Raw genomic sequence first — 25,919 nt, forward strand, 5'->3', positions numbered from 1 at the left:
TCTAGGCCCGAAACATCAGCTTTCCTGCTCCTCTGATGCTGCTTGGCCTGCTGTGTTCATCCAGCTCTACACCTTGTTATCTCAGATTCTCCAGCATTTGCAGTTCCTACTATCTCTGGAAGAAGTATATGTTTGTACCATCTGCTTCTGAGTCAGTAGAGATTGTGGGATCAGAGGGAGTAGAGAGTAGTAGGACTAGGTATGTGGATTCCAACAGTTTCAGTGAATTGAGCCCCTTCGCTGACCATGGGCTCAGCAGTGCTTCTTCCCTGAATGAACAGCACTGTCTCCTCACTACGGGTTAGAACATGTCGATACACATCATCCCTTTTGGGTAGTTTCTGCTGCTTCAGAATATCTCACCAAAGAGAGAGAGAGGTATGTTGATGCGTGTGTGGAACTTGGTTTGGGTCTTATAGCTGTCACGATTGAATAGTGACCAATATGTGACCATGGCTAAACTTAAAAGAATGAATGAAATATATGCATGTTACATTGCTGTCCTGACTGGTAAGTGACTGATGTAGATGTGGTGAATTGAGCATTGGCTTAGGCTGGTGGTGTAGTCGATAAAACAGAGTATTAGAAGATGGGGAGGTGATGGCCTAGTGGTATTATCACTGGACTGTTAATCCAGAGACCCAGACAATGTTCTGGGAACCTGAGTTTTAATCCTGCCATGATAGATACAGAACTTGAATTGAATAAAAAAGAAATACTGGAATTAAGAGTCTAATGATGAATCCAATGCCAATTGTTAGAAAAACCCATCTGGTTCATTAATGTCTCTTAAGGAAGGAAATTTGCCATCCTTACCTGGTCTGACCTGCTCCAGACATACATCAATGTTTTTCACTCTTAACTGCCCTTTAGGCAATTAGGGATGGACAATAAATGGTAACCTAGCCAGCGATGCCCACATCCCATGAATGAATTTGTTTTTTAAAAAGTCACTAAAAATTAACAATATGAGAAGAGTCATTGAACATCTTCCTGGACTACACCTGTGTTCTAGGAGCTGTTGTTCATGGCTATCTCCTGCTACTACCCACCATTTTCTAATGACTCTGCCTGTGTTGCATGTCTCCTCTGTGCCCTCAAATACCTAGCATGACCCCTCATGCTGTCATGGGTTAGTGCTTTGGAAATCAAGCCCTGCTATTCCTGTAGTTGACACAAAAGTTAAAGATTTTTTTAAAAGAAATATGCAGAATCCCAAACTACCAAATATTCAGTCCTAGGTTGATAGAAAGCATTGACTAAGTCTCTGTGCTTAACAAGACATCACTATTTATTACAAGTCATTAGATTCTAGTTACAATTAATCTAAATTAAGTAAACTCTACAAATTAAAACGGTAAACCCCTTATAAATTCCCCTTTAGAGATGCAAACACACATACAGATAAACATAAACCAAAAAAAGAAACACATCGACAGAGGGAAACTGGGAAATAAACAATTCAATAGTCTTTGTTCACAAGGTCTGTTGGGTTGGTTCTTGCTGATCTGATGGTTTCTTCTTAACTTTTCTTGTTCCAAATGCTTCCACTAGTTTTCAAGAGGTTCAGGGGTGGCTGTTTCACTTGTAAAAGATCTCTGACTTATCCAATTCAAAGCCACAACTTGGAGAATCTGCTGAAGGCAAGATGAGCTTGTTTTCTTCTGGTTTAAAATGGCTTACTGAAGAGAACTGAAAGAGAATTTTCTGGCTGCTGCAAACCTGTTTGTTTCTCTTAGTCTGACAGAGCTCCTCTGTCTGTCTTACTTACAGTCCAAGCACCTCAGCTAACAGACAAGCAATCACCTTGTTGTTAGCAGGTAGAGGACCTTTGTCATTGATAATTGGCCTCCAGTTCACAGACCAATCAACTTCACTTGCAAACATCCCCTCAGCTCCAGTTCATCTGCACATTGCTGGAAACAGCAGCTACACAAACAGAGAATAGGAATCAATTTCATTGCTTTCAAAATATGCAGCTATCCTTGTAAGTCCCTGATTTACAACAGTTCTTTCTTTCTTCAGTCCACAATTTTAGACATCACAACTATAAAAAGGAACAGTTCCCCCTACCTAGTATGGACTAGCTATGCAGCCAATTAGCCATAGGCAAGTTTTGAAATGCTTATTTTAAAATAAAACAGGCATTGAGAAACCTGTGTGAAAAACACACCCTTCTTCCATTTTCATAAACCTGTCAATCAAACACAGACATCATACAAAACAGAGGGGTTCCACAAAACATGGCTTAAAAAGGATCCTGACCTTTCAGTTGCTTACCATTTTAAGAAATGACTGTGCTCCCATTCTAACATTTCTATCCTGGACCTGCTACAGTATCCAAGTGAAGCTCAACACAAGCTGGAAGAACAGTGTGCCATTTTCTGCTTATACATTTTACAGCATCTGGGACCAAACATGGAGTTCATCAACTTCACAGCATGATTTCTGCCCATCATTGCAATTACCATGGCTGGTTGCGTTTTCTTTTGTCAAGTTAGCAGCAGAGCGGACTATCTTCTCTTTTTCATGCCTGTCTTTGACACACAATTTACATCTCCCTTTCTTTTTTACCACCATCAGATAACCCTTTATCTTTTTTTTGCTGGGCACCCTCACTACCTGTTCCACTCAATCCTCTGTCATCAGCATAAAGACCATCATTTCTCATCCCCCTTCAGCTGTGAAGAGCAGCTGTTTCATGGGTTGAAACATTAACTCTGCTATCCCGTCCACAAATGCTGTCAGAATTGCTGAGTGTTTCTCACACTTTGTGTTTCTATTTCAGATTTCTAGCACCTACAATAATTTGCTTTTATATGAGTCTCCACAGATCAAATGACTTCAGGAGCATTTCTCACTTCTGTCTCACAAGGGCTAATTGTAACGCATGCTGCCATACCCTGGTTGCCAGATCTCTTAATTTCTGCTCAAGCAAATATTTTCAGACCACCACCCCAGCTGCTTCTCTGAGTGCTGCCCAGATGCAAACATTTTGGAACAAGCTCCAAACAAGCTCCACTGCTTGCTGTCACAGCTCCTTCCCTGCCTGAGTGATCAATCTCCAAACTTCTCTCGCCTGTGCGTTCAGTCGCTTTCAAGAGATCTTTTGGTTGTGTGTTTCCAGGACTCAGTTCCAGCCTGGTTCAACCTTACTGTGTCTTTTTGGGCTTTAAAGTGGAAAGAACCAGATATGGGGAGATGAAATAGAAACCCTGATATATTCTGCTGAAGGTCAGTGGACAATCATTCTCGTTAGTGAGCGATTGCCAATAATGATGGCTGACTCAGCACTGACGCTGGCTATCCGAATTATGTCTGCTCAATTACCTTCAATGGACCATGAAATCGGACAGTTATAATCCAGACAAACAATCGAAATGTAAAATATGTAATCCTTTTATTTCATTGCAACCAATGGACAAAATAAACAATAAAACTGTCTACGATACGATTGAACACCTGCCAATGTAAAATTGGTTTAAAAAAAAACACAACACAACTCCCTCTGTGAATGTATTAATTCAGTGGGCTCAGGATGTTGGAACTAAAATAGCTTCAAGTACCATCTAATTCTGTTGGAGATTGCTAGCTTCTAATTGTAATTAGTCAATGAAAGCTTTGAATTAGGGAATACAGTTGTAATTGAAACTGTAATTAGCTCTGTACTTTAAAGATGTGGGGCTATGGTTTAGAACCAAGATACATCAAAATAGGGACCCTTGTCTGTGTTTGGTGTATGACCTTAAACCTTTTCACCTCATACAATTCAACAAATAATATCCCTGTAAAAGCCACAAGGAATGGTCTAACATTCTTCACACTGTTGATTCTAAAGTGGTACTAAATAACAACATTGCACTTGAACAGTAAATATTAGTGATCTTTACATGCAGATTTATACTCAGCTGTTAGTGTCATGGGAATTTCATTGCACAATGTTCAGCTGTGAACCTTAATATGGGCAAGTTGCACTCTCTTCAATAAAATTTCATAACGTTAAATTAACATAAATCCTTCCTGATGAGGGTAACTTGCTCAGAGAACATCACAAGCACAGTTGAGCACAAACAAATCTCACAATACCAATGAAATCACAATGAATTGTTTAATTGATTTGTATATCAGTGCAACATTTTCACTAAAATCAGGGAGTATTCTATTTGTTAATGCTTTAAACTCCTTTCACTAACCTGGAGTGACCAGTTGCTTTCTCTAACACAGAAGGTTTATGACTGGTGACATTTTATTAACTTTCTCAAGAAGTGAAAGATTTGAAAAAATATAGAAGGGCGGAAAGGATAATCATAAAATGTAATATTAATCACAAAGTAGTATAAACAGTGTTAAGTTACGCAAACTAAAGCTCAGATGATAACATTTGATTATTTCAAAACAAAACACAAAGTATTATGTTCACTACATCTTAGAATGGTTATTGTCAATTCATTCATATATGGAATACGCTCTGAACTCAACTGAAGCTTTGTTGGCAAATGCCTGATAAAGTACTAAACAGCACAGTCTGGCAACCTTGCAATTTCAGCCTTGGTCAGTGCTGAGTTTGCTGATCTCCACTAATCATGTTTAAAGAGAGGGTGATGGAAATACGCCAGGCAACATTCTGCTCGGCCCAACCATCTTCAGTTGCTTCATCGATGACCTTCCCTCCATTAAAAAGTCAGAAGTTGGGGATGTTTGCTGATGATTACATCATGTTCAGCACCATTCAGGACTCCTCAGATACTGAAGCATTCTGTGTTCACATGCAACAAGATCTGGACAATATCCAGGCTTGGGCTGACAAGTGGCAAGTGACATTCATGCCACACAAATGCCATGCTGTGACCATCACCAGTAATAGACGATCTAACCACTGCCCAGTGGCATTCGATAGTGTTACCATCACTGAATCCCCCACTACCAACATCCTGGGGGTTATCATTGACCAGGAACTCAACTGGACTCACCACATAAACACAGTAGCTACAAGAGCAGGTCAGAAGCTGGGAATACTGTGGCGAGCAACTCACCTCCTGACTCTTCAAAGCCTGTCCACCATCTACAAGGCACAGTCAGGACTGTGATGGAATACTCCCCACTTTCCTGGATGAGTACAACACTCAAGAAGCTTGACATCATCCAAGACAAAGCAGCCTGCTTGACTGACACTTCATCCACAAGCATCCTCTCCCTCCACCACCGACGCTCAGTAGCAGCGGTGTGTACTATCTACAAGATGCACTGCAGAAATTCACCAAAGATCCTCAGACAGCACCTTTCGAACTCATGACCACTTTCATCTAGAAGGACAAAGGCAGTAGATATATGGGAACACCAGCATCTTCAAATCCCCCTCCAAGCCACTCACTATCCTGACTTGGAAATATATCACCGTTCCTTCACTGTCGCTGGGTCAAAATTATGGAATTCCCTCCCTAAGGGCATTGTGGGTCAACTCACAGCAGGTGGACTGCAGTGGTTCAAGAAGGCAGCTCACCATCACCTTCTCAAGGGCAACTAGGGATGGGGAAGAAATGCTGGCCAGCCAGCAACGCCCACATCCCATAAATGAATAAACAAAAAATTTCATAAGGATTGAAGTTGTGTGAATGCATTAAGCTTGAATTTCAATATAGATGTAGAGGTATGAAGAAAGCAAATAATTCGTGAGCAACAAACTGTCAAAATAATAATTTTCTTTCTTTAATATTAACAAGTAATAAAGAATACTAATAATATTGCTGAGAGGTAGAGAGAATTAATAAAGCATTTTTACTTGGAAAAAAGAGCTAGAGAGAACTGACTGGGCGCTCAGTTTTGGCAAGCAGGAAAGAGAAAAGGTTGGGGAGATGAGGAACTAACTCTAGCACTGTTTGCCACAGGTAGCACAGTCAGCGAGCTGGCCTGGCAAAAAAATCGGAATACAGCAATGAACTTTAGCAATTGGTGCCTTCAGTCTGTGTTTCTTCCTCTCCCGGTCTAATGTGTTATTAGGTTTGCGGGGAGAGGCATCGGCGCGTGTGTGCAGCCTTGTGGTTCATACTGTCTTCCATTCCCCCCATCTTGCTCCCTATTTCTCTCTTTCTCCCCCTCCTGTCTTTCTTTCACTCTTCCTTCTCCTACTCTCTCTCATTTTCGTCTCCTCCTCTCTCTAAAACACTTTCTCCTGCTCTTCTGTCCCTCACTATTTTTCTCACCACCCCCCTCTCTCACTCCCTGACCATTCCTGAGCCTGGGGATTCACTCAACCCTCTCAGCTGGAGCCAGCACCTACTTAGAAGGATGGGGACCATGTGTCCCTACACTGCTTTAGCCAGCAACATGGATGTTTCCCCCACATCCTCACTCAACAGGTAGCACAGAGTCTCTTGTGAAGTGTCTTCCTCAAATTTCTCCTCACCATTCCTGTATTCAGGCCTCAGGCTGAATGGAACTGCTCACAATCGCACTGCTTTCTGTTCCAATCACAGAATGTTTCTCTGCCACATTTGTTATTGATAGACCTATAATCCTATCAGCAGAGGCAAAGAAATGGCTTATCATTGGATGACCAATTTCTTATAGAATCTCTCACTTCTACTTTCTTGTAGTTTGGACATTGGCTGCATGAGCTGGATAGTGACTCTCAGTGGATCGGGTTCTGGCCTATGGACCAGACAGTGGCTAATCCGATACTTAAAGAGTGCATGGAAGTTTGAGTTAGATTCAGATGGAATTTCTGTGATCTGTCAGCCTACCAATACTCAACACCTCAGGCACAGTCAATGATAGTAGTCATTGAGTGGAACTTACTAGTGATCAGACAATATTTCAGCGAGAACCACCACACTGAGATACATTGAGATTCACAGAAAATAAAAGTGCATTTATTTAGGATTGGTGTTCACAGATTGCACAGCAGCACATTGTAACTAGACAGATTATTTATAATAAACAAATATTTCAGTTACGTGTCCTGCAGGCTCTTGCTGGGATACAGCTCCTTTGACTATTGACAACCCTTTGGTACACTGCACAGATGCCATTTGTTCACACTTCCCCTAATCAGCTGGATAGTCAGTCATGGGAGAGGGAGACCACAGCTTTCTGTCTGTTGTCACAACTTACTGCAGTAGCAAGTTAGAAATCAAGCTTTTGCCAGAGCCATCACAGAAGTTAAAGATTTTCCAAAATGTACACAGAATTCCTCAATGTCTTTTAGAGCAAGCATGGACCAGGTTAACAACATCTATTATCAATTACAAGTAATTAGAATCTAGCTACAGCTAGTCTAGAAACACTTATGAGCCACTGGTATATAACTGTACTAATTAAAACTATAATCTCCTTATAATTCCCTTTACACAGACAGGAAAAGAACACATAGATTATGGACGGAGGAAAAAGAAACTGAGAAAGCGTATCAGTGATTCCTTGTTCTCAAGGATTGCTGAGATGATACCAATGATTCTTGTGCTGGTCAGAATTCTGCTCCTCAGTCTTCCTTCACAAGATCTTCCATTGGTTTGCAAGATGCACAGAGTGTTTGGTTCACTGATAAAAGGTGTCTATCTTAATACTTAAATGTCGCAGCTTACAACAACCGCTGATGGAAAAGATAAACTGCTTTTCCGAAATGTTAGAGCATTTTCTGCAGAGAATAAAGAGCAAACTCCTAGGCTGGTGGTGGTCCAAAGGCATCTTTCTATCTTGTTCACAGCCCCAAGCTGTTTAGCTACCTGAAAAAGAATTGCATAGTTGTTGATGAGCAGTACGCTTTTGTCATCAATAGCTTGTCACTAGAGTCGTGCAGCACAGAAACAACCCCTTCGATCCACACAGTCCATGCTGACCATAGTCCCAAACTAAACTAGTCCCAACTGCCTGCATTTAGCCCACAACCCTCCAAACATTTCTCATTCATGCACTTATCAGGTATCTTTTCAACGTTGTTACTGTACCTGCATTCATTACTTCCTCTGGAAGTTCATTCCACACAGAGCCACACTCTGTTTTAAAAAAAAAACGCCCCTCGTGTCTTTTTCAAATCTTTCTTCTCTCACATTAAAAATATGCCCCCAACCTGAGGGAAAAGATACCTGCCATTCACTTTATCTGTACTCCTCATGATTTTTTAAAGCTCTGTATGGTCACCCCTCATCCTCCTAAGCTCCAGTAAAAAAAAGTCCCAGCCTATCCAGCCTCTCCTTATAACTCAAGCCCTCCATTTCTGACAACATTCTGGTAAATCTGTTCTGAATCCTCTCCAGCTTGATAATATCCTTCCAATTATAGGCCATGAACAAATCTGCTACTTGTTGCCATCCAGAGCTCTGTTTGTGAAAAAAGAAACCCTTCAGCTCTAGCTCGTGTACAAACTGCACTTCAGTTTTTGGTTCATAAGTAACTGTATGTATGATACTGCAATGAGTATCAGATTATTTACTTGCAAGCATGCAATAATCCTCCTGCCATCCTGTTTTTTTTTAAATTCCCTTTTCTCATTTCAGCCCATAATACAGAGAAATGAAAATCAGTTTTTTACACTGTCATCACTAGGTATTTATTTTCAGTAGAAGTCACAAGCCAGTGAAAAGGCGTGAGTCACTAGCTAATTTCTTAGCCTCACATAAATGTTGAAGCTATTCCCAAAACTAAGTCAAAACCTTATTGTTCATACAGCTTAGTACATCACAAACTATATTCTTAAACTGAACCAACAGCTTGTGCAAGATTGACCTAGTTTGCTTCCTGTAGCTGAAATTGAAGGGGCAAAAAGTATGTGCCATAGAAAGTTGCAGTTTCCTAGCGGAATTCAGTCTATTTGAAAGGAATGAAGAAAAAGTATTTTTGGGTCAATGTTATTCTTTTGTGAAGTAGTTTGCGTTAAGCAAGCTTTTTAAAAAAAAAATTACTTGTGGGATATGGGCATCACTGGTTGGCCAAAATTTGTTTCCTGTCCCTAGTTGCCCTTGAGAAGGTGGTGTTGATGTATTTGAAATAATTCCACAGAGGCCGGTCTTCCATCACCAAGTCATCCTTTATGTACACATGCATAAAACTTGACGCTGGACAGATTCCTTGGAGGCAGCCCTCAGAGTGAACAGAACCTCTGACACTCCCAATTACATCTGTCAGCCAGGACTCCCCAATTGGACCAGATTAACAGCCCCAGTCAGGGAACTCATATTCTATGAGGTCCGCCTGTGATCTGGTTACAATCACTGCAGTATTCAATGAGGTTTGTAATAAAAATAAATTTTCACCTTAGTCACGTGTGAGACCAAACATGGAAACTTTTTGATTGCACACTATGAACCAAAGACATTTTTTCATATATTGTTTACATCGGGATGAACTTTGCATTTAATAGGGTAAGGGTTACAAGCTACAGTAAGGGCACATTTTAGTTCAAATTTTGATGTTTAAGTGGTGACCAATGTTGTGAGAATTCTGATGCTGTACGCAAGCTATGCTACCTCTTTAACCAGAAAGAATTGCTGCAATGTGATTTTTATGGTTTGGAATATGTTTACAATCTTTGTCTATGTGGTAAAAGCAGCAGATTATTTTCATTCTGTTCAGCACACAGAGCAGCATATCAATGATCCTCTGATTTAATATACTGTTTATCTGAAGAGTTGAAGATGCCAAATTGAAAACCAAGCAAAGTCAAATTTAGAGTTATTTTATTCTCCACGTTGGGTCAATAATGTGCTTTTTATTACTTTTGTTTTCATAGCACCTTCACCAATTACCGTTGCGAAAAAGAAAATGGTCACAAAAAATAGCATCTCCTTGTCCTGGCAGGAACCAAATCGACCAAATGGCATCATACTGGAGTATGAGATCAAGTATTTTGAAAAGGTATGAGCAAACTGGTCAAAAAGAAACTGTGCTCATTGTTCTTGCTGTATGCCTGTGTATTTTCCTCTTCCGTGATAAATACTGGTATAGATTTTTTGACAAACACTGTTATTGGTATAGCAATTGATAATCACTGATGTTGGGTCAATGATTTATAACCACTGTCACTGAATTGTTGGTTCAGAAGTATGGTTATAAATAAATTGGTTTATAAGAAGTTGACGTAAATTCTGATACCAATAATGTCATACGTGCAGAACAATTGGAATGTATTTTTAAAAAATTTCTTAGTGGTTAAAAATGTCCCGGCAAAAGACATAAAATTTGGTACTTTACCAGATGAGTACTGCTGGTACCTTTATAGTATTTACTACTTCTACCAGTATGTGGTATAGGATAAGGGGTGTTTGAGGTAGTTCACCGTTAATAATCCTGCTTTGACATTGCTTGGCTTTGGGCTTAACCAGTGATCAGATGGAGTATACACCATTCATAGACTATTTACTGAAGTGTCATTGTTGATAGATAATAAGGTTTATTGCATGACAGCATTAACTATAAATACATTTGATCAGGTATAATTACTAGAATTTTAGAGAGCAGGTACATTTTTTTCTGCTCCTTCCAAATACCAGCGTAGAACTCCTTGCTTCCACCTGCAGATCATTTTGTGGCTTCAGTAAAATGGTGGAGCCAGTCCGATGAATATTGACCCCTTCAGAACCACCATTATAGTACACAATAGCAATATAAATATACATTATAGAGTTTCTACCATTTCTGGCTTGTTTTATGAAAAAAGAGTAAAAACTCTTGCCCAACTCTCAATAGAGCAATGTCAGAAAATGCTCGAGTTTCTGCTATATGAAAAAAAAATTGTGAACATGAGCAATAATTCAAGATCTGAACAATGCCAGTTGATTGCTTTAGAATCTTCCTTTCTGACTGGAATGATCTTTGTTCTTTTTCACTTTCAAAAGTTGAATAGATCCTGAAGTCAATGACTGTGATATTAATGGCAAGGGAGGGCAAAAGGGGCCAGGAGCATGTTGGGATCTAAGGCTGGACCTCAATTAATTTATTCTTCCAATCCTGCAATGGTTGCTTGTTAAATTGACACTCAGACCAGTCACCATATAGGGAAACCAGAAGCTAGCGATATTAACTGGGATCTCTTGGGGCCAATCCCTATTAGTTGGCATGGATTAAAGTTGGAGATCATGGCTAGTTAAGAGGTGATTTTGCGATGCAGAGGGTAGAACAGAAATCAGGCTTTACAGGAGAGAGAGAGAGAGATTGAGGCAATCAGGACTGGGGTCAGAGGTTTACTGTGGGAGAAATAAAAGAGACATGATCAGGAGGGCAGAAGGCCAGAGATTGGATCTTGCCTGTAGTCATGACATCGAAAAGATAATTACAGCTGTAACAAAATGAGTATTAAAGCTGGCTTTTGTAGAGATTAGGTTAAAGTGTCTCTTAAGGTGTCAGAGAGCAGACTCTTGCAGCTCGGTATCCACAAGAAATGCTGCAAAATGGCACCTATTGAACCAGCAATTTTCAGCATACCCTCATTTTTGGGATTTCGGGAAATTCAAGTGATAGCAGTGGAATTTTAATCTTGATCACTGATGTTAATCCATAAATGAAGCGACTAGCCACTCCAAACCACAAAACTCATCATCAAGAAAATGGCAGCAACAGTGTTTGCAGACAAATTCTCTGTTTTAAATTTTTTGATGAAACTGCAAGTCCAACTCTTTCCTACTCAGTGTGGGATACGGGGTGAGGGCGCAGTCGTTTAACATTGAGCCCTGTGACTTTGTTTATGGGAAAATGCAAGCCTGCCTTATAATAGTTGCCGCAGTCAAAAAAAAATCGATTCTCCAACCTTGCACTTGTATTGATCTTGCAAACAGCTGTTTCCTGAATAACAACGTGCATATTCTACTTAAATTATGTCATTAATCAGTGAACAATAATTATTCATTAAACAAAATGGTGCAGTGAGTTAAAATCCCATTCTCCCACAGGGCTTGGTGAAAATCTATTTACCAATAGGGTGAAAATCTTCTTTATGTGCTAGCTGTCAGGATGCTAGTCGTGTGCCCTAGGTTTATTAGTTTATGACCATCAGCAAAGACCTTGATCCTTACACCATTAAGGGAGTTTTGTTCTGCTTGTGGTTCTTCTGTAGTGGCCTGAGAAATGTGAACATTGCTTACAAAGAATGGAAGAAATAACCTTTGTTACCTTGATTCTTCATGAGCTTAGAATTAATATTTACGTTTTATCAAGAGAACGTGGAATTAAGGTGATTGACCAAAGATTTGGAGGCAACAGGACATAATTGTCAATACAACTTTTGTTTATGATGTACGTTCCATAAGGGTTTGGGGCGACAACAGAACAAAATAAAGGAAGCATTTTGTCAAAGCCAAACGTTACTTTCAATGTAAAAATATTTGGTCATTATTACATGGCAACGCGATTCCAAGTAAAATGTTATTTTTAAATGATGCTGAGAAATGGCAGTTAGCGAAGGTAAAAATTGGGACCTTTGCTGGTGTACTAATTAGAGAAACGTTTAACTCATGATCAACAAGTTGTAATGCCATTGTGAAATGACAGGCAAGATGTTCACTTACTTTTGTATTCTATTATCTCTAAGGCCCAGGAGTCCAGCTACACTATCATTAAATCCAAAGAGACTGAGATTGCTGTTGATGGCCTGAAACCCACCACGGCATACATCTTCCAGATACGTGCTCGCACAGCAGCAGGTTACGGGGGCTACAGCCGTAAATTTGAATTTGAAACCGGTCCAGTCTGTAAGTCATTTTATTTGCTGTCATTCCTGACAGTTGCTAAGAAAGTTTCTGCAGATCAGTGAAGAATGTGAGCTTTAGCCAGCCTTGCCTTTGCAGTTAAACATTCTTTCAGAGAATCGATAAATTAAAGTGTCAGTCATTTTATGGGCAGCTTGACAGAGCCTAGGTGCAAAGATTAAAAATGCAATCTGAGCAAATAATCACTTTAAATACTACATTAGGATTCTGGTGCAAGAGGAATGATGGTGGTAATACATATGAATAGCAACCGAGACTTAGAGGTATTTCCATCAAGAAGTGAGAAATGAAGCTATTTGTGAAAGGTTCCAGTCAATTTCTGTGTTTGCACAGTTGAGATACATCAAGACCAAGACATGTATAAACAATTAAACACACCAGTTCCTTTGAGAATGCGAAAGTCTCAAATTTCCTCCATTGGCCATCTATTTTTGAAGAGTAGTGAGGGTGCAGAAGAAGATCTTGAGAGGAATTTTCCCGTCCCTGGCCCCTTACTTATTGGCAGTGCTCCGGCTAGCATGGTCTTCTTGGAGATATCCTTGTAACTGGATCCCTCCTGCTTGCTGTTCCATTAAACGACCAGGAGATTTGGGAGCTGCTGAGGTAGGTCAGAAAATGCAAAGCCGCCTTAATGCAAGAGGGCCTTTGAAGGCACTTAGACATCTAAGGGGTATTAAGTGTCCTGACCCAAAATGTCAGCTTTCCTGCTCCTCTGATGCTGTCTGGTCTGCTGTGTTCCTCCAGCTCCACACCTTGTTACCTTAGATATCCAAGTTTAAGGGCTAGAGCTATTGGGCTCTGACGGCCCTCCACCCTCTAGAATGCACTGAGGAAGTGCACTGATATTGCTTGCCCCTATATTCCCACCTCCTCCCGCTCACAAGCTCACCATCATGGGGGCAGGAAAACCCAGCCTCTTGCTTCAGCCTCGACAGTTCTGCTCTTCAATATGTAAGTAACAGCAACTGAGCGATTTAAGGGCAGCCCCACGGCACCAGGCACCTGGGTTCGATTCCAGCCTTGGGTCAGTGTTTGTGTAGAGTTTGGACATTCTCCCAGTGTCTGCGTGGGTTTCCTCCGGGTGCTCCAGTTTCCTCCCAGAGTCCAAAGATGTGCAGGTTAGGTGGATTGGCCGTGCTCAATTGTCTCATGACGATAAGGATGTGCAGGCTATGTGGATTAGCCATGGGAAATTAGGGGTTCCGAAGATCGGGATGCTGTTCGGAGGGTCATATCAGAATCGATCGACTTAATGGCCTCTACCTGCACTGTCGGAATTCTGTGATTGCTATAGCAACCAAGTTTACCATAGTTTGGGTGTTTTTAGCTATCAGTGGTAGAGATTGTTCTAAGGAAAGAGCTATTGTGGGGCAGCTTGGTGAGAACATTTGCGCCACAAAATTGATGAATTTCATTACTTTTTTATGTTTTTGTAGAATTTCTTTTAAAAATATTTCAGTGTTTGTGTTAGCTTATGTTGCAGGGAGTTCATTGCCTTAAGGGAAGTGAGTTTTTTTTAAATCACACATATTCTGGTTTTAAGCTGAGTTGCTACCCATTGGAGTTGAGAAAAATGAGGGTGACCTCAATTTGAAAAGACGGGGCCTCATATTTAAGATGGAAATGAGGAGGAATTTCTTCTTTGGAGAATGTTGTTAATTTTTAGAGTTCTTTTCCCCAAAGAACAGTAGAGGTTCATCCAGCGAATATATTCAAGACTGACAGGTTTAGCTAAGCTTTTGAACGGTGAAGAGTTAAGGTTTATTTAGGGAGGGAAGGGGAGGATACACTGCCAGGAAAATGAAGGTGAGGCCTCGATTTATATCAGCCATGGCCTTATTGAATGATGGGAACATTCAATAATGCTTGGGGAACCAAGTGACCTATTCTGGCTGCTATTTCTTATGTCTGTATGTGTTAATATGGTGCAGTACACTTAACTGGATGAGTGCAGTTTCAACTGTACTCATGAAACTCAACATCATGCCAGAAAAAGCAGCTTACATAATTGACATCCATCTATCACCTTAAATATTCACTCCCATCGCAATTGGTGTGCACAGCTGTAATTTGTACTGTCTGTAAGATACACTGTAGCAATCATCAGGACTTCTTTGACAGCATCTCCTAGACCCCCCATCCTTTACCATCTGTCAAAAAGTCTCCAATGCCATAATAGCCTTCCACCATAGTTCACATTCCTGAGCTGGTGGGTGAGCCACGCCTCCTTCAGTAATAACCCGACTCCCTGAAAATGGCAGGGGCCTGAAATTGCCACTCCCATAATAGAGTTAGCAGCTATGTGCACGGTTTTAACCCACACTCTTAATAATGCAGTACAACAGGAATAGAGGCAGGTATCTCGGAATTGTGTCCTTCCCACCTCTTTTCCCCACCATCTAACACATGGCAAATCTATATCAGTCCAGCCAAACCCAACCAAAATGCAATGAGGGAGCTTTCCAGAACGTTGAATGAAGTTTTCTTAGGAATTGATGTTAAAATGCTTTTTTTTTAAGTGATTAAGATTTTATTAGAAACTTAGAAAATTTACTGTTGCAGAAAAAAATATTTCATACGTGCAAATTATCCTTTCATATCCCTGAAACAACACTCTGGTCATCTACTCAATTCCAATGTTCACAGTAGAAGAGTCTCTTCATTCAGCATTGTCAAGTGGAATATATTTCTGGCATCAAGATTTTTACTTTTTAATAAGGTGTCTTTTAATAACTCTTAGCATGTCAGGATAGTTTCTTCGTGCGTTTGTGAAATTTGCATTTTCTTTTGTTTCCAGCCTTACCTGCCAGTGCTCAGAGTCAGGTGCCAATCATTGCAGTCTCCGTGGCAGTGGGTATGATCCTATTGGCAGTGGTGTCTGGCCTGTTACTTAGTGGAAGGTATGAAAAATACATTATCCTGGTAACGTCGAGCGAAAAAGAAATCAGTTGTTGCAAGTAGAATTGTAAATTGCCAAATATTTATGTTGTTTAAACTTATTTAACAGTTAATTCTGTTCACTGACAAAACATTTATTAAGGAATGGGGAGAAAACATCGGTGTCAAGTTTACTTGGTTTTTGTGAGTTTGCTCATAAAATCAGCATGTGGGTACTTTTATGGCCGAGTCCTGGATGTGCATTTATTTCCAACCCATTATGACAGCATTGCTATTACTGACCTGATCGAAGATCTTCAGTCTGTGTGTTAGCTTATGTTGCAGGGAGTTCATTGCCATAAGGGGAAGTGAAGAATAATAGTGTTAAGGTCCTCAATTCCAATCTCTTTATAATACACCAAGGCTAACTTAGAAATAAAGCACAATATGTACCAAGCATGTAGAATCACAGAATCCTTATAGTGTGGAAACAGGCCATTTGGCCCAACGAATCCACACTGACCCACTGAAGAGCATCTCACCCAGACCCACCCTCTCCTTGCATTTCCCATGGTTGATCCACCTGGCCTGCATATCCTTGGACACTATAGGCAATTTAACGTGGCCAATCCAATTAAATGCACATCTTTGGACTGTGGGAGGAAACCAGAGCACCTGGAGGAAACCACACAGACATGGGGGAGAATGTGCAAACTCCAAGCAAATAGTCGCCCAAGAGTGGAATCGCAACTGGGTCCCTGGCGCTGTGAGGCAGCAGTGTTAACCACTGAGCCACCGTGCCACCCATGTAGACTGTTTTATTTTGGCATGTGGAACCTGAAGAAACTTTTCAGAGAGACTATTTGAGTTACCAAATTTTAATAGGATTTCTTTTGCACATTGGTTCAACTGGAATGGGTTCTGATCACCTGAATTCCTTCAGAGGTGACTAAGAGAGGTTTTTTTTGGGCAAGTGCTCAGTTTGAATATTTTGTAGGGGTATGTGCTGATGTCCAATTTTAGTGGAAAAAGAAGAACACTGCAAAGTAGAGGAAAGGTGAGTGAGGCATACCCTACAATAAATTACAACCCCTGGATACTGCTGCCATCCAAAGTTGCCTGGGGAGAATAGTGAAAATACCTGGGGAGATAACTGAAGTAGCTTTGGAGGCAAAAACAGCACGGAGGACTATTCCATGCAAAACTCCTCAGTGTCAGCTGCAAAGGCCATCAGAACTCATCGAATGTGTACTGAATAAAGAATAACATAGGAATATTTATGTTGAAATATGTGCTACTAAGGAAGAATTTTTAGTTTTGCTAAGCCATCTGTTTTTAATGATACTCCCTCCTGTTATTTTGTAAACAAAAATATAGTCTTATCGCACAAAATTCCTTCTTGAGTTATGGGCATGTGCTCAATCAGTGATGCCTCTCATGTCAGTGGCTCATCCATTGTATTAAAGTAAAGTTGCAGATGAAATGATGAAACAGAATGACATTTCTGAGGCCATCATTCGTTCACTACAAGGTGCAATGCATGTCTACAGTCAGGCTGTTTTTTGATATCATGTTAATGACTCTTATTCCAACCACCATGTTCATGTTCTTTGTCCCACACAGAATCAGGGTTGTGTTGGAATTGGGTTCACCACCTCAGGCATCATGTCCAAGGCTTGAAAGGAGGTGGGTGGAGGCTAAGGTAGATGCTAAGAAGGACCACCTCATTGACTGGAATATCAGCGTAGTTAAAGACGATTACTTCCCTAGATATTACCCTGCGTGCTCCTTCACACCTTTACATGTCCCCTCCATAATCACTGTGCATCTCCATTTCTCATAGCCCCTTCAAAACCACTTACCTAACATTCACTATATATATAGAATTAATGAACCCAATAAGAATACTGGGAAGTCTTTGAGATGGTTACAAAACTATCAAAATAAACAAACATCTGTTCAGACTGCACTTGAAAAATCACACTTCTCCTAGGACCTCAAAGAAACACTGTCATTTAAACCTCACTTGAATAAATCTCAAATCACTTTAATACTCATAAATCTATTACAATAAGCAAATAGCCATTCACACGTACTGTTGGGATAATGCACTGTGGCAGACCTCCATAGATGCTGCCTCTTACTGATTACTTACTGCAGTTGAAACATTTTGATCTCGGATGTATCTCAGTGGTAGCAGTTTCACCTCTAAAGACTATCACTTTATTTTCTGTACATCCGATTGGACTGAAATGGAAAAAAAAATGACAGTTTTAAAGCAAGGAATATGGAAGAAATTGCTGCAATTTTAAAAGCACACTACAACGAGTTTCAGTGAGTCACGTTTATACTGTTGCTTTGGAAGCTGTGTGGAAAGATGTAAATAGACGGCCTACTGCATGCACGCGTGTGTGTGTCTTTGTTTGTGTATGTGTACAGAGTAAAGATTTGGCCTGCAACAAATAGCTGATTGGTTTGTGCAGTTATGTCCCATCATGGATGTCAAATGTCATCAGCCTGATGTCAACTCTGTGATCGGTTGCTGGGGAGCTGAACAGCTTGTGGGTGTGAACAATACAGTGAGAAGCCTTTGGACCTCTGGAAGAGCAGTTTAAAGTGTCTCTCTCTGCAGTAAAATATCTGGAATGGAAAACCTGGTTATTTTTTCCCACTAGCAAAGACATGTTACAGTTGTGTACCAGTCACCTGTGCCTCCTGTAAAAAAGTGAAAAGAACCTGGATAAAACACATTGAAGAATTAAAGTTCTAGCAAGCAAAGGGATTATCTCAGAGAATCCTTTGAACTGTGGTTCCCACAGTTTTTCAATCTAACCATAAAACCAATGGTATTTTTTTGTTTGTCTGTGTCTGGGTGAGTGAGACTGAAGAGGTCTGGGTTGATAGGGTAAGTACTGGAGTAGGGGTAGAGAGAATAAGTAGTGGTGTGAGCTTGGGTACCACTAACAATTCCTACAGAGCTGACAGTAGCTGCAAACTACTGTCAGCTCTTAGTAGCAGTGGTAAGACTTCTACAGACTGAAACCTTGGAATTTTGCTTCAGCTCAGTAGTAAAGCATGGCTTCCATTGGAGATGGAGATTGAGGATTCCAACATTCCAGCCAACACCTCTTAAATCTTAATCTGAGACAGGTTCAACACAAACCATTGTCTAAAAGGACAATAAATTAGGCTCGTTGATTTTAAAAAAAGAAGTCAGAAATTGCTGCAAAAGCTCAGCAGGGCTGGCAGTATTTGTGGAGAGAACTCAGAGTTAACATTTTGGGTTCAGTGACCTTTCCTCAGAACTAGTTGATGCTTGTTTGTTTTTCTCCTGGTTGTTGCTGCACTTCTACATTGTATGTGTGTAGGGGTTTTGGAAGTGGTTTAGAATTTTATCCAGTCAAACCACAAGTTGAAACTTCATTGTTGCTTACTTGTGATTAGAATTTACTCATTTGTGATAAATAATAATTCTTAAGTTCTCTGCGTACTTTGATTGAACCATTAACTCTTGTGGTGACCGCAGACTTACGAATCATTGCATTTTCCCGAGTGGGTCATAACATCTCTCCATTCAGAGACCTCAAAATTGGGATCTGTAATGTGCCAACACAGGCTAATACTTTTCCATGCAAGCCCAGTTAATGCCCTCTTACGGTCATTCCTAGCTGAAACTATCACATGTTCAATTGTGCTGTGGATGGAATGGTGACTATCTTAGTCCTTTAAACAAAGCAAGCGTCCAATGTCCAGCTGATTTGTTTTACTCTTACTGCTGCATAGTTAGTGGAAGTACCTTGTGATATTGTGAGAGGAGTTTTGCTAACATTTTAATTTTTCAAGCAGGTGGTTTTGAACCCTGATAAGGTGTTCAGAGGAATTATTTGATCTGCCAGGAGAAAATCTGTCTGACAATGGAGGCTAAAGTTGCATTCCCCACTTGGGGTACAGCATTACATGAAAATGGAGAACAGCAAGGGGAAGCAATACACAGAGGGAAAAGGAGGACGGCTCTCAATGGGCCAAATAACTTCTTGGACCACCTCTGTCCCCAGGAATTGTGCCTCAGGCACCTATATTTCAACTTGGAGGTGTCCCTCCACTGTGCTACTTTCTACAATGTGACCTGAAGCCACACAGCAGGGAGAGAACAATGGTGTCAGTGATCAGCAAGGTCCCTGCTGCCCTCAGTTTATGCCAGTGGGTCCTTTCATGTAGGAACAGACAACATCAAATGTAATTACACAGTTCACTATCCTCCTACACTGAAACTCATCCACCTTCTGTCACACACGCCAAAGCTACTGTGGCAACACTCTCTAGAAACGCTATGACAGGCAAAGGCACCCAATAGACAGGAGTAGACAAGGATGATTGATTTCAACTCGTACGTAATATGTCGTGGTTCAATTTATAAATTTAATTCTGTCTTTTTTTTCCATTATGGACAGTGTTATCAACAGTGACAGAGGTGAGGTGAAGAGTTTTGGATTGTTGATGAATTGGTTACAATATCATACTCAAATTCATTCTTCATTTATAACCTGAATAGAATGGTATTGTTTTGGTTGCAGCCCGGGTTTCTCTTCCTTGTCCTCCTCCCACTTCTTGCAGCTTGTTCTGTGCTGCTTGGTCTCTCTTGTCACACTAGATTCCAAGTCGAAGATCTATCTCTACAACCATGTACAGGAGTAATTGATATGTACAGAAACATTGAAGCCAACAGAAAAAATACTTGTGATGAATGTCAGCCTTCCTGCTCCTATGATGCTGCTTGGCCTGCTGTGTTCATCCAGCTCTACACCATGTTATCTCAGATTCCCCAGCATCTGCAGTTCCTACTATCTCTATCAACTAGCCTAGTTCATTATCCTTTGAGACATTACTATTGGATGATGGTTTTTTTGCTGTTGAACTTACTCGGATTAAGACTGAAGAGATGGTGTTGGTTAGAATGTGAGAATCCTCAGTCTCCATCTCCAAAGGAAACCATCTTTTACTACTGACCTAAAGTAAAATTCCTGTGTTTCAATCAGTCTTAGCACTGCTATTAAACACCAGCTTGCAGCTGACTGTCAGATCCGTAGGAATTGCTAGTTGTCCCCAAGCTCACATCCATTACCTCGTCTCTCTCTCTTACTCAAGTACCAATGTTATCATGCCTAGACCGCCTTACTCTCACCCACCCAGTCCTAATTTCCCTTCCCCATTCCATGTTCTGCCTTTGTTTCCCCCACCCAAATCCCAAACCTCTGACACTTAGTGCTTTTCCTTCTCATTTTGGACCTCAATCTCCCTTTCTCCCTCAGAAAACTGGCCATTTAAGTGCCCGTTAGAAATCCCATGGATTTTTTGGTGAAGAATAGGGGAGTTTGCTTTGCTGCCCTAATCAATAGAGTTGCCATAGTCCAAGAAGACCATAGGGCTGCTATCTCATTAGAGACCGACTGTTGATAAGTTCAGCCTAAGGGTTATAGCACTTCACGTAAGGGGCCAGGTTGACAAGGTGGGACCTTCATGGGGACTTCAGCTGGTATGGGTATTGATCAGGCCGTTGGCCTCACCCCAGAAGATAAACCAGCCATCACCTGAGCTAACTGAATACTCCTCCTTTCCCACCCCAATCCCCACTGCCATCCAATATTTGTCTTTCAAAACCAAGGCTAAAACAGACTGTTCGGTAATTTTTTTCACATTGCTGTTTGTGAGACTGAGTCGTTTTACAAATTGGCTGTTGTTTTTCCCACTCGCTTCACCAGCAGATAGTATTCAAAAGCACTTTATTGTCAGTGAATCACTTTAGGGGGTCCTCAGGAACGATACTATGTAAAAGCAGATCTTCTTCTTTCATAGCTGCATTAGACATCATAAGATATTTATATATTAAGAAATATAGGAACCTAATCCAGTTTGTCAACCTCATAGACATATGTTTTGAGAACGTCTACATTAACACTGTGAGTACTAACTAAATTATTGAATTTGATTTAAATCCACATCCTGTATTGTCTATATTTTTGAAGCATTCAGATTATGCATTTGACTATTTTTAAGCCAGGATACTTGTGAGAATCAGTGTTTTTCAGATGATTTACAATAACTCACGTACATCCTAATCTATTCACCTTGGTGAAAGTAATTGACTTAATCTTTAAGATAATGAGTAATCATTTCTTGCCATGTTACATTAAATTGTTTGATAATAAGTTAACCAGATTTTCATGTTCAGCTATCAAACATTGTGGGCTGTGCCATTTTATTCCTTATCTGGTATATGATGGAAGATAACTCATGCACTAATTGATTACCAAAACGTAGCACATTTTTAATTAGTAAAATTTCCATTTTTAAATGTCCGTTATTCTCAATAGTAATTAAGCCATAGTGTTACTTCTTCATGAGTTGAACCAACCTATTAATATACTGAGTGTATGTGAAAGTCTGTGGGCAACTTGAATGTTCATCAACAAGAATGTTGAAAGTTGAATGCTCATCAACCTGGTTTGTTGTGGGGAGATCAGTTGATTCATAAAAACTTTGCAAGTGAAAATTTAATTTCAATATGGAGCCACAAAAGTAATAAAATATCTGTAGCTGTGTTGATTTTAGGGAAATGGAACAAAATAGACAAGACAAGCTGGGCATCTATTCTCTAGAGTTTTGAAGAATGACGGCTGATCTCATTGAAACCCACAAAATACATTAAGGGATAGAGAGGATAGATGCAGGAATGATGTTTCCTCTGGTTGGAGAACCTCGAGCTGCAGGGCACAGTTTAAAAATAAAGGGGACGCCATTTAGGACTGACATAGGGGGAAATTCTTTTTTCTCAGATGGTGGTGGATCTTGAGAATTATCTGCCCCAGTAAGCTGTAGAAGCTCGGTCCTTGAGAATATTTTTGATTATCAACAAAAAAAAAATTATCATAGAATCCTTGCATAACAGAAAGACGCCATTCGGCCCATCCAGTCTGCACTGACCCAAACCTACCCGGCCACCTCATCCCCATGACTCTGCTTGGTTTTTTTTTTAACCATGGCCAACCCACCCAATCTACACATCTTTGGACTTTGAAAGGAAACCAGAGCACCCAGAGAAAACCACACAGACATGGGAAGAATGTGCAAACACCACACAGAGAGTCAACTGAGGCTGGAATTCGACTTGTGTTCCTGGCACTGTGAGGCAGCAGTTCTAACCACTGAGCCAACATGCAGCTGGTCAATATCAAGGATTATAGGGAGCATGGGTAAAAGGCAATGAAGTGCTTGATCAACAATTATCATGTTAAATGACAGGGTAGGCTGGATGCACTGAATGGCCTGGTTCTGTTCCTAAAGCAATTGGAACGACAGTTCGGTTTTTTGGAACAACAAACAGTGCAATTAATTTCTTTTTACAGATCTTTTTTCCTGATCTGGAAACTTAAGTTGGATGATTTGTAAGTAGTTTTCTTGAGTCATAGAATCCCTACAGTGCAGAAAGGGGCCACTTGGCCCAAGAAGTCTGCACTGATCGTCCGACCAGCATCCTACCCACATCCAACTCCCTATCCTATCCCCGTATTACCATGGCTAATCCACCTAGTCTGCACATCCCTGGACAGTACAGAGCAATTTAGCATGATCAATCCACCTAGCCTGAACATCCTGGGTTGTGAGAGGAAACCTACACAGACATGGGGAGAATGTGTAAACTCAACACAGACAGTTGCCCAAGGCTGGGAGTGAACCCAGGTCCCTGGTGCTATGTGGCAGCAATGCTAACCACTGAGCCACCCTTACACAAGCAGATTTGAAATCTATGAACTGGACTGTGCCCAGAAAAAGAGTTAATGCAAAGAGAGCTACTAAATGACCAAGATGGATTTATCTCTACAGGATCAAGGTGCACTACATAAGGTGATAGAAGAGCAGGTGACTTAAAAACATTGCCAAAGAGATAGATTGTTAGGATTATCTAAGGAGAGGAAAGTAAGGTAAATAGGTGAAGAGGTTTAAAGATGGAACTTCAAGGCTCAGGGTTGAGGCAGCTGAAGGTACAGCCATATGGTGGCATAATTAAAATCAAGAATGCTCAAAAGGCCAGAATTAGAGGTCAGGAGATCTCTGAGTGTTGTACGGCTAAAGGAAATTACAGAGATAGAGAAGGGTCAGGAATGGAGGGATTTGCAAACACAGATGGGAATCTTAAAATCAAGATGTAGTTTAACTAGGGTTTGAAGTAGGCCAGCAAGCACACTGTTGATAAGTGAACAGCTTTTGGTGCACATTAGGAGATAGGCAGCAGAATTTTGAATGACTTTAAGTTTGCAAAAGATTGAAATGTGGGAGGCTGTTCAAGAATGCATTAGAGTAGTCAACCTTAGAGGTAACAAAGGCATAAATGCAAGCAAGTTCAAACTATATTCTTGCAAAAAAAAAAGTGGTTTAATCAAATCTAGACCTCCCTCAATGGTAAACAAGATATTAATTAAAGTGAAGAAAAAGAACTATGCTTTTTACAGATGTTAAATATTGGAGAAGCAGGTTGATTCGAGGTGGCTCAGAGGGGAAGTAAAATAGCAAATCAGAAAAGGAAAAAGAGAGAATATGAAAACAGACTGGCAGCTGGCTTAAAGTGGAATCTCAAAATCTTTAATAAGCATAATATTAGTCAATGTGCAGCAGTAAAAGGAGGCATAGTGCTGATTAGGGGCCAAAAAGCAGATTTAAATAGGAGGAAGAAGGAATTGCTGAGCTATTAAATGAAGAGTTGGGAACTGATTTTTTGCACCTGTAAGATGAGCAGCTGGAGCTAGATGACCAGTAAGACACCCAAAGCTTCTGTCTTTATTGAGGAAAAAGATGCTGACCGGAGCATGGTGAAAGCGGAGGCAATTAATGCTCAGGAAGAATCTTTTAAAATGATAAGAAGTAGATACTGAACAGACTATCTCCATTTAAAGTTGACTAAAACAGCAAGATTGGATGAGATGCATCCATAGGTGAGGAAAATGTGAGTGGAAATTGTTGAGGCATTGGCTTTTTCTAGGGCTCCCTAGACTTTGGAGGTGGTGTTAGAGGACTGGAGAATTTATGTCCTTGTTCAAAAAGTGGTGTAAAGATAAACTAAGCAACTACAAGCTAATTAGTTTACCGTTGGTGGTTGGAAAGCTTGTTAAAACAGTTTGGGACAAAATTAATAACTGCATGGACATTAATTTCAGTTCATTTAAAAAAAGCTGGCATTTAATTGTGAAGAGAAAATTGTGTGTTGAATTTTTTGTGAAATGGTAACAGAGAGGTTTGAGGATAATGCTGTTGATGTGACGGTCTTGAACTTTCAAAACGCATTTGATACAGTGCTGCACAACAGACTTGTCAGGAAAGTTATCATTCATGGAATAAAAGGGACATTAGCAGCATTTATTATGTTAGTTGAGTGACACGAAAGAGACAGTAATAATTATCATGTGATTTTCAGGATGGAGGACAGTTTGTTCAACAGGTGTCAATATCGAGATCATTTCTTCCTGATATATGTTAATGACTTAGTACTTTGTGTACTGACCCTAACCCTTACCCTTACCCTATCGCAGGGTACAAATTCATAGCATACAACTTAGAAGCATTGTGAACTGTGAGGAGGATAGTGTATAACTTAAAAGGAACAAAGACAATTTGGAGGAATGCAAGTGTAAGTAGCAGATGAAGTACAATGTCGAAGACTGTAATGATTCATTTTGTTAGGATGAACATGGAGGCACAATGGAAAGTAAAGATTGCAGTTCTAAAAGGGGTGCAGAAGTGGATGATCCTGGACATCTAAGTGCATTAGTCATCGAAGGTGGTAGGACAGGTTGAGAGTGCAATTCGTAAAGGATGCAGCATCTAAGGCATTATTAATGGGAGTATATAAGACAAACAAAGGACAGTTTAATCAACTTAGCTGGAGCACTGTGTCCAGTTCTGGGTGCTGCACTTTAGGGAAGATATCACATGTTGGGAAGATTGCAGAAGAGGTTTAAACAAATGTTTCCAAGTATGAGCAACTTCAGAGATGAAGTTATTGGAGAAGTTGGGATAATTTTCCTTTGAGAAGGCTGATAGGAGATTTAATAGAGATATTCAAAACCATGAAATGTCTGGATATTCATAAAATTGAGAACAAAGGGACCCAGTTTTAATGCATTTGCAAAATATAAAAGTGACATGGAAAATTTCACATAGCAAATCAAAATTCATGAAAGTATTGGCTAAAATGCAGTGGAGGCAAGTTCAATTCAAGCATTCAAAATGCAATTGGACTGTTCTCTGAAAAGGAAGAATCTGTAGGAAACAGAGAGAAGGCAGAAGAATGGCACC

The 25,919-nt window shown here is 40.3% G+C and overlaps 1 protein-coding gene across 1 annotated transcript in view; it reads left to right on the top strand.

The window, feature by feature from the left end:
• LOC109932498 (ephrin type-A receptor 5-like) overlaps nucleotides 1–25,919 on the top strand; it is a 305,440-nt gene that overhangs the window by 217,499 nt on the left and 62,022 nt on the right. The window contains exons 6-8 of the mRNA XM_048619959.1: nucleotides 9,725–9,849; nucleotides 12,518–12,677; nucleotides 15,493–15,595. Of these exons, the coding sequence (XP_048475916.1) occupies nucleotides 9,725–9,849; nucleotides 12,518–12,677; nucleotides 15,493–15,595 (388 nt within the window). The remainder of the gene's footprint in view (nucleotides 1–9,724; nucleotides 9,850–12,517; nucleotides 12,678–15,492; nucleotides 15,596–25,919) is intronic.

This window comes from Rhincodon typus, chromosome 3 (assembly GCF_021869965.1).
Source record: "Rhincodon typus isolate 14 chromosome 3, sRhiTyp1.1, whole genome shotgun sequence".
Lineage (NCBI taxonomy): Eukaryota > Metazoa > Chordata > Chondrichthyes > Orectolobiformes > Rhincodontidae > Rhincodon > Rhincodon typus.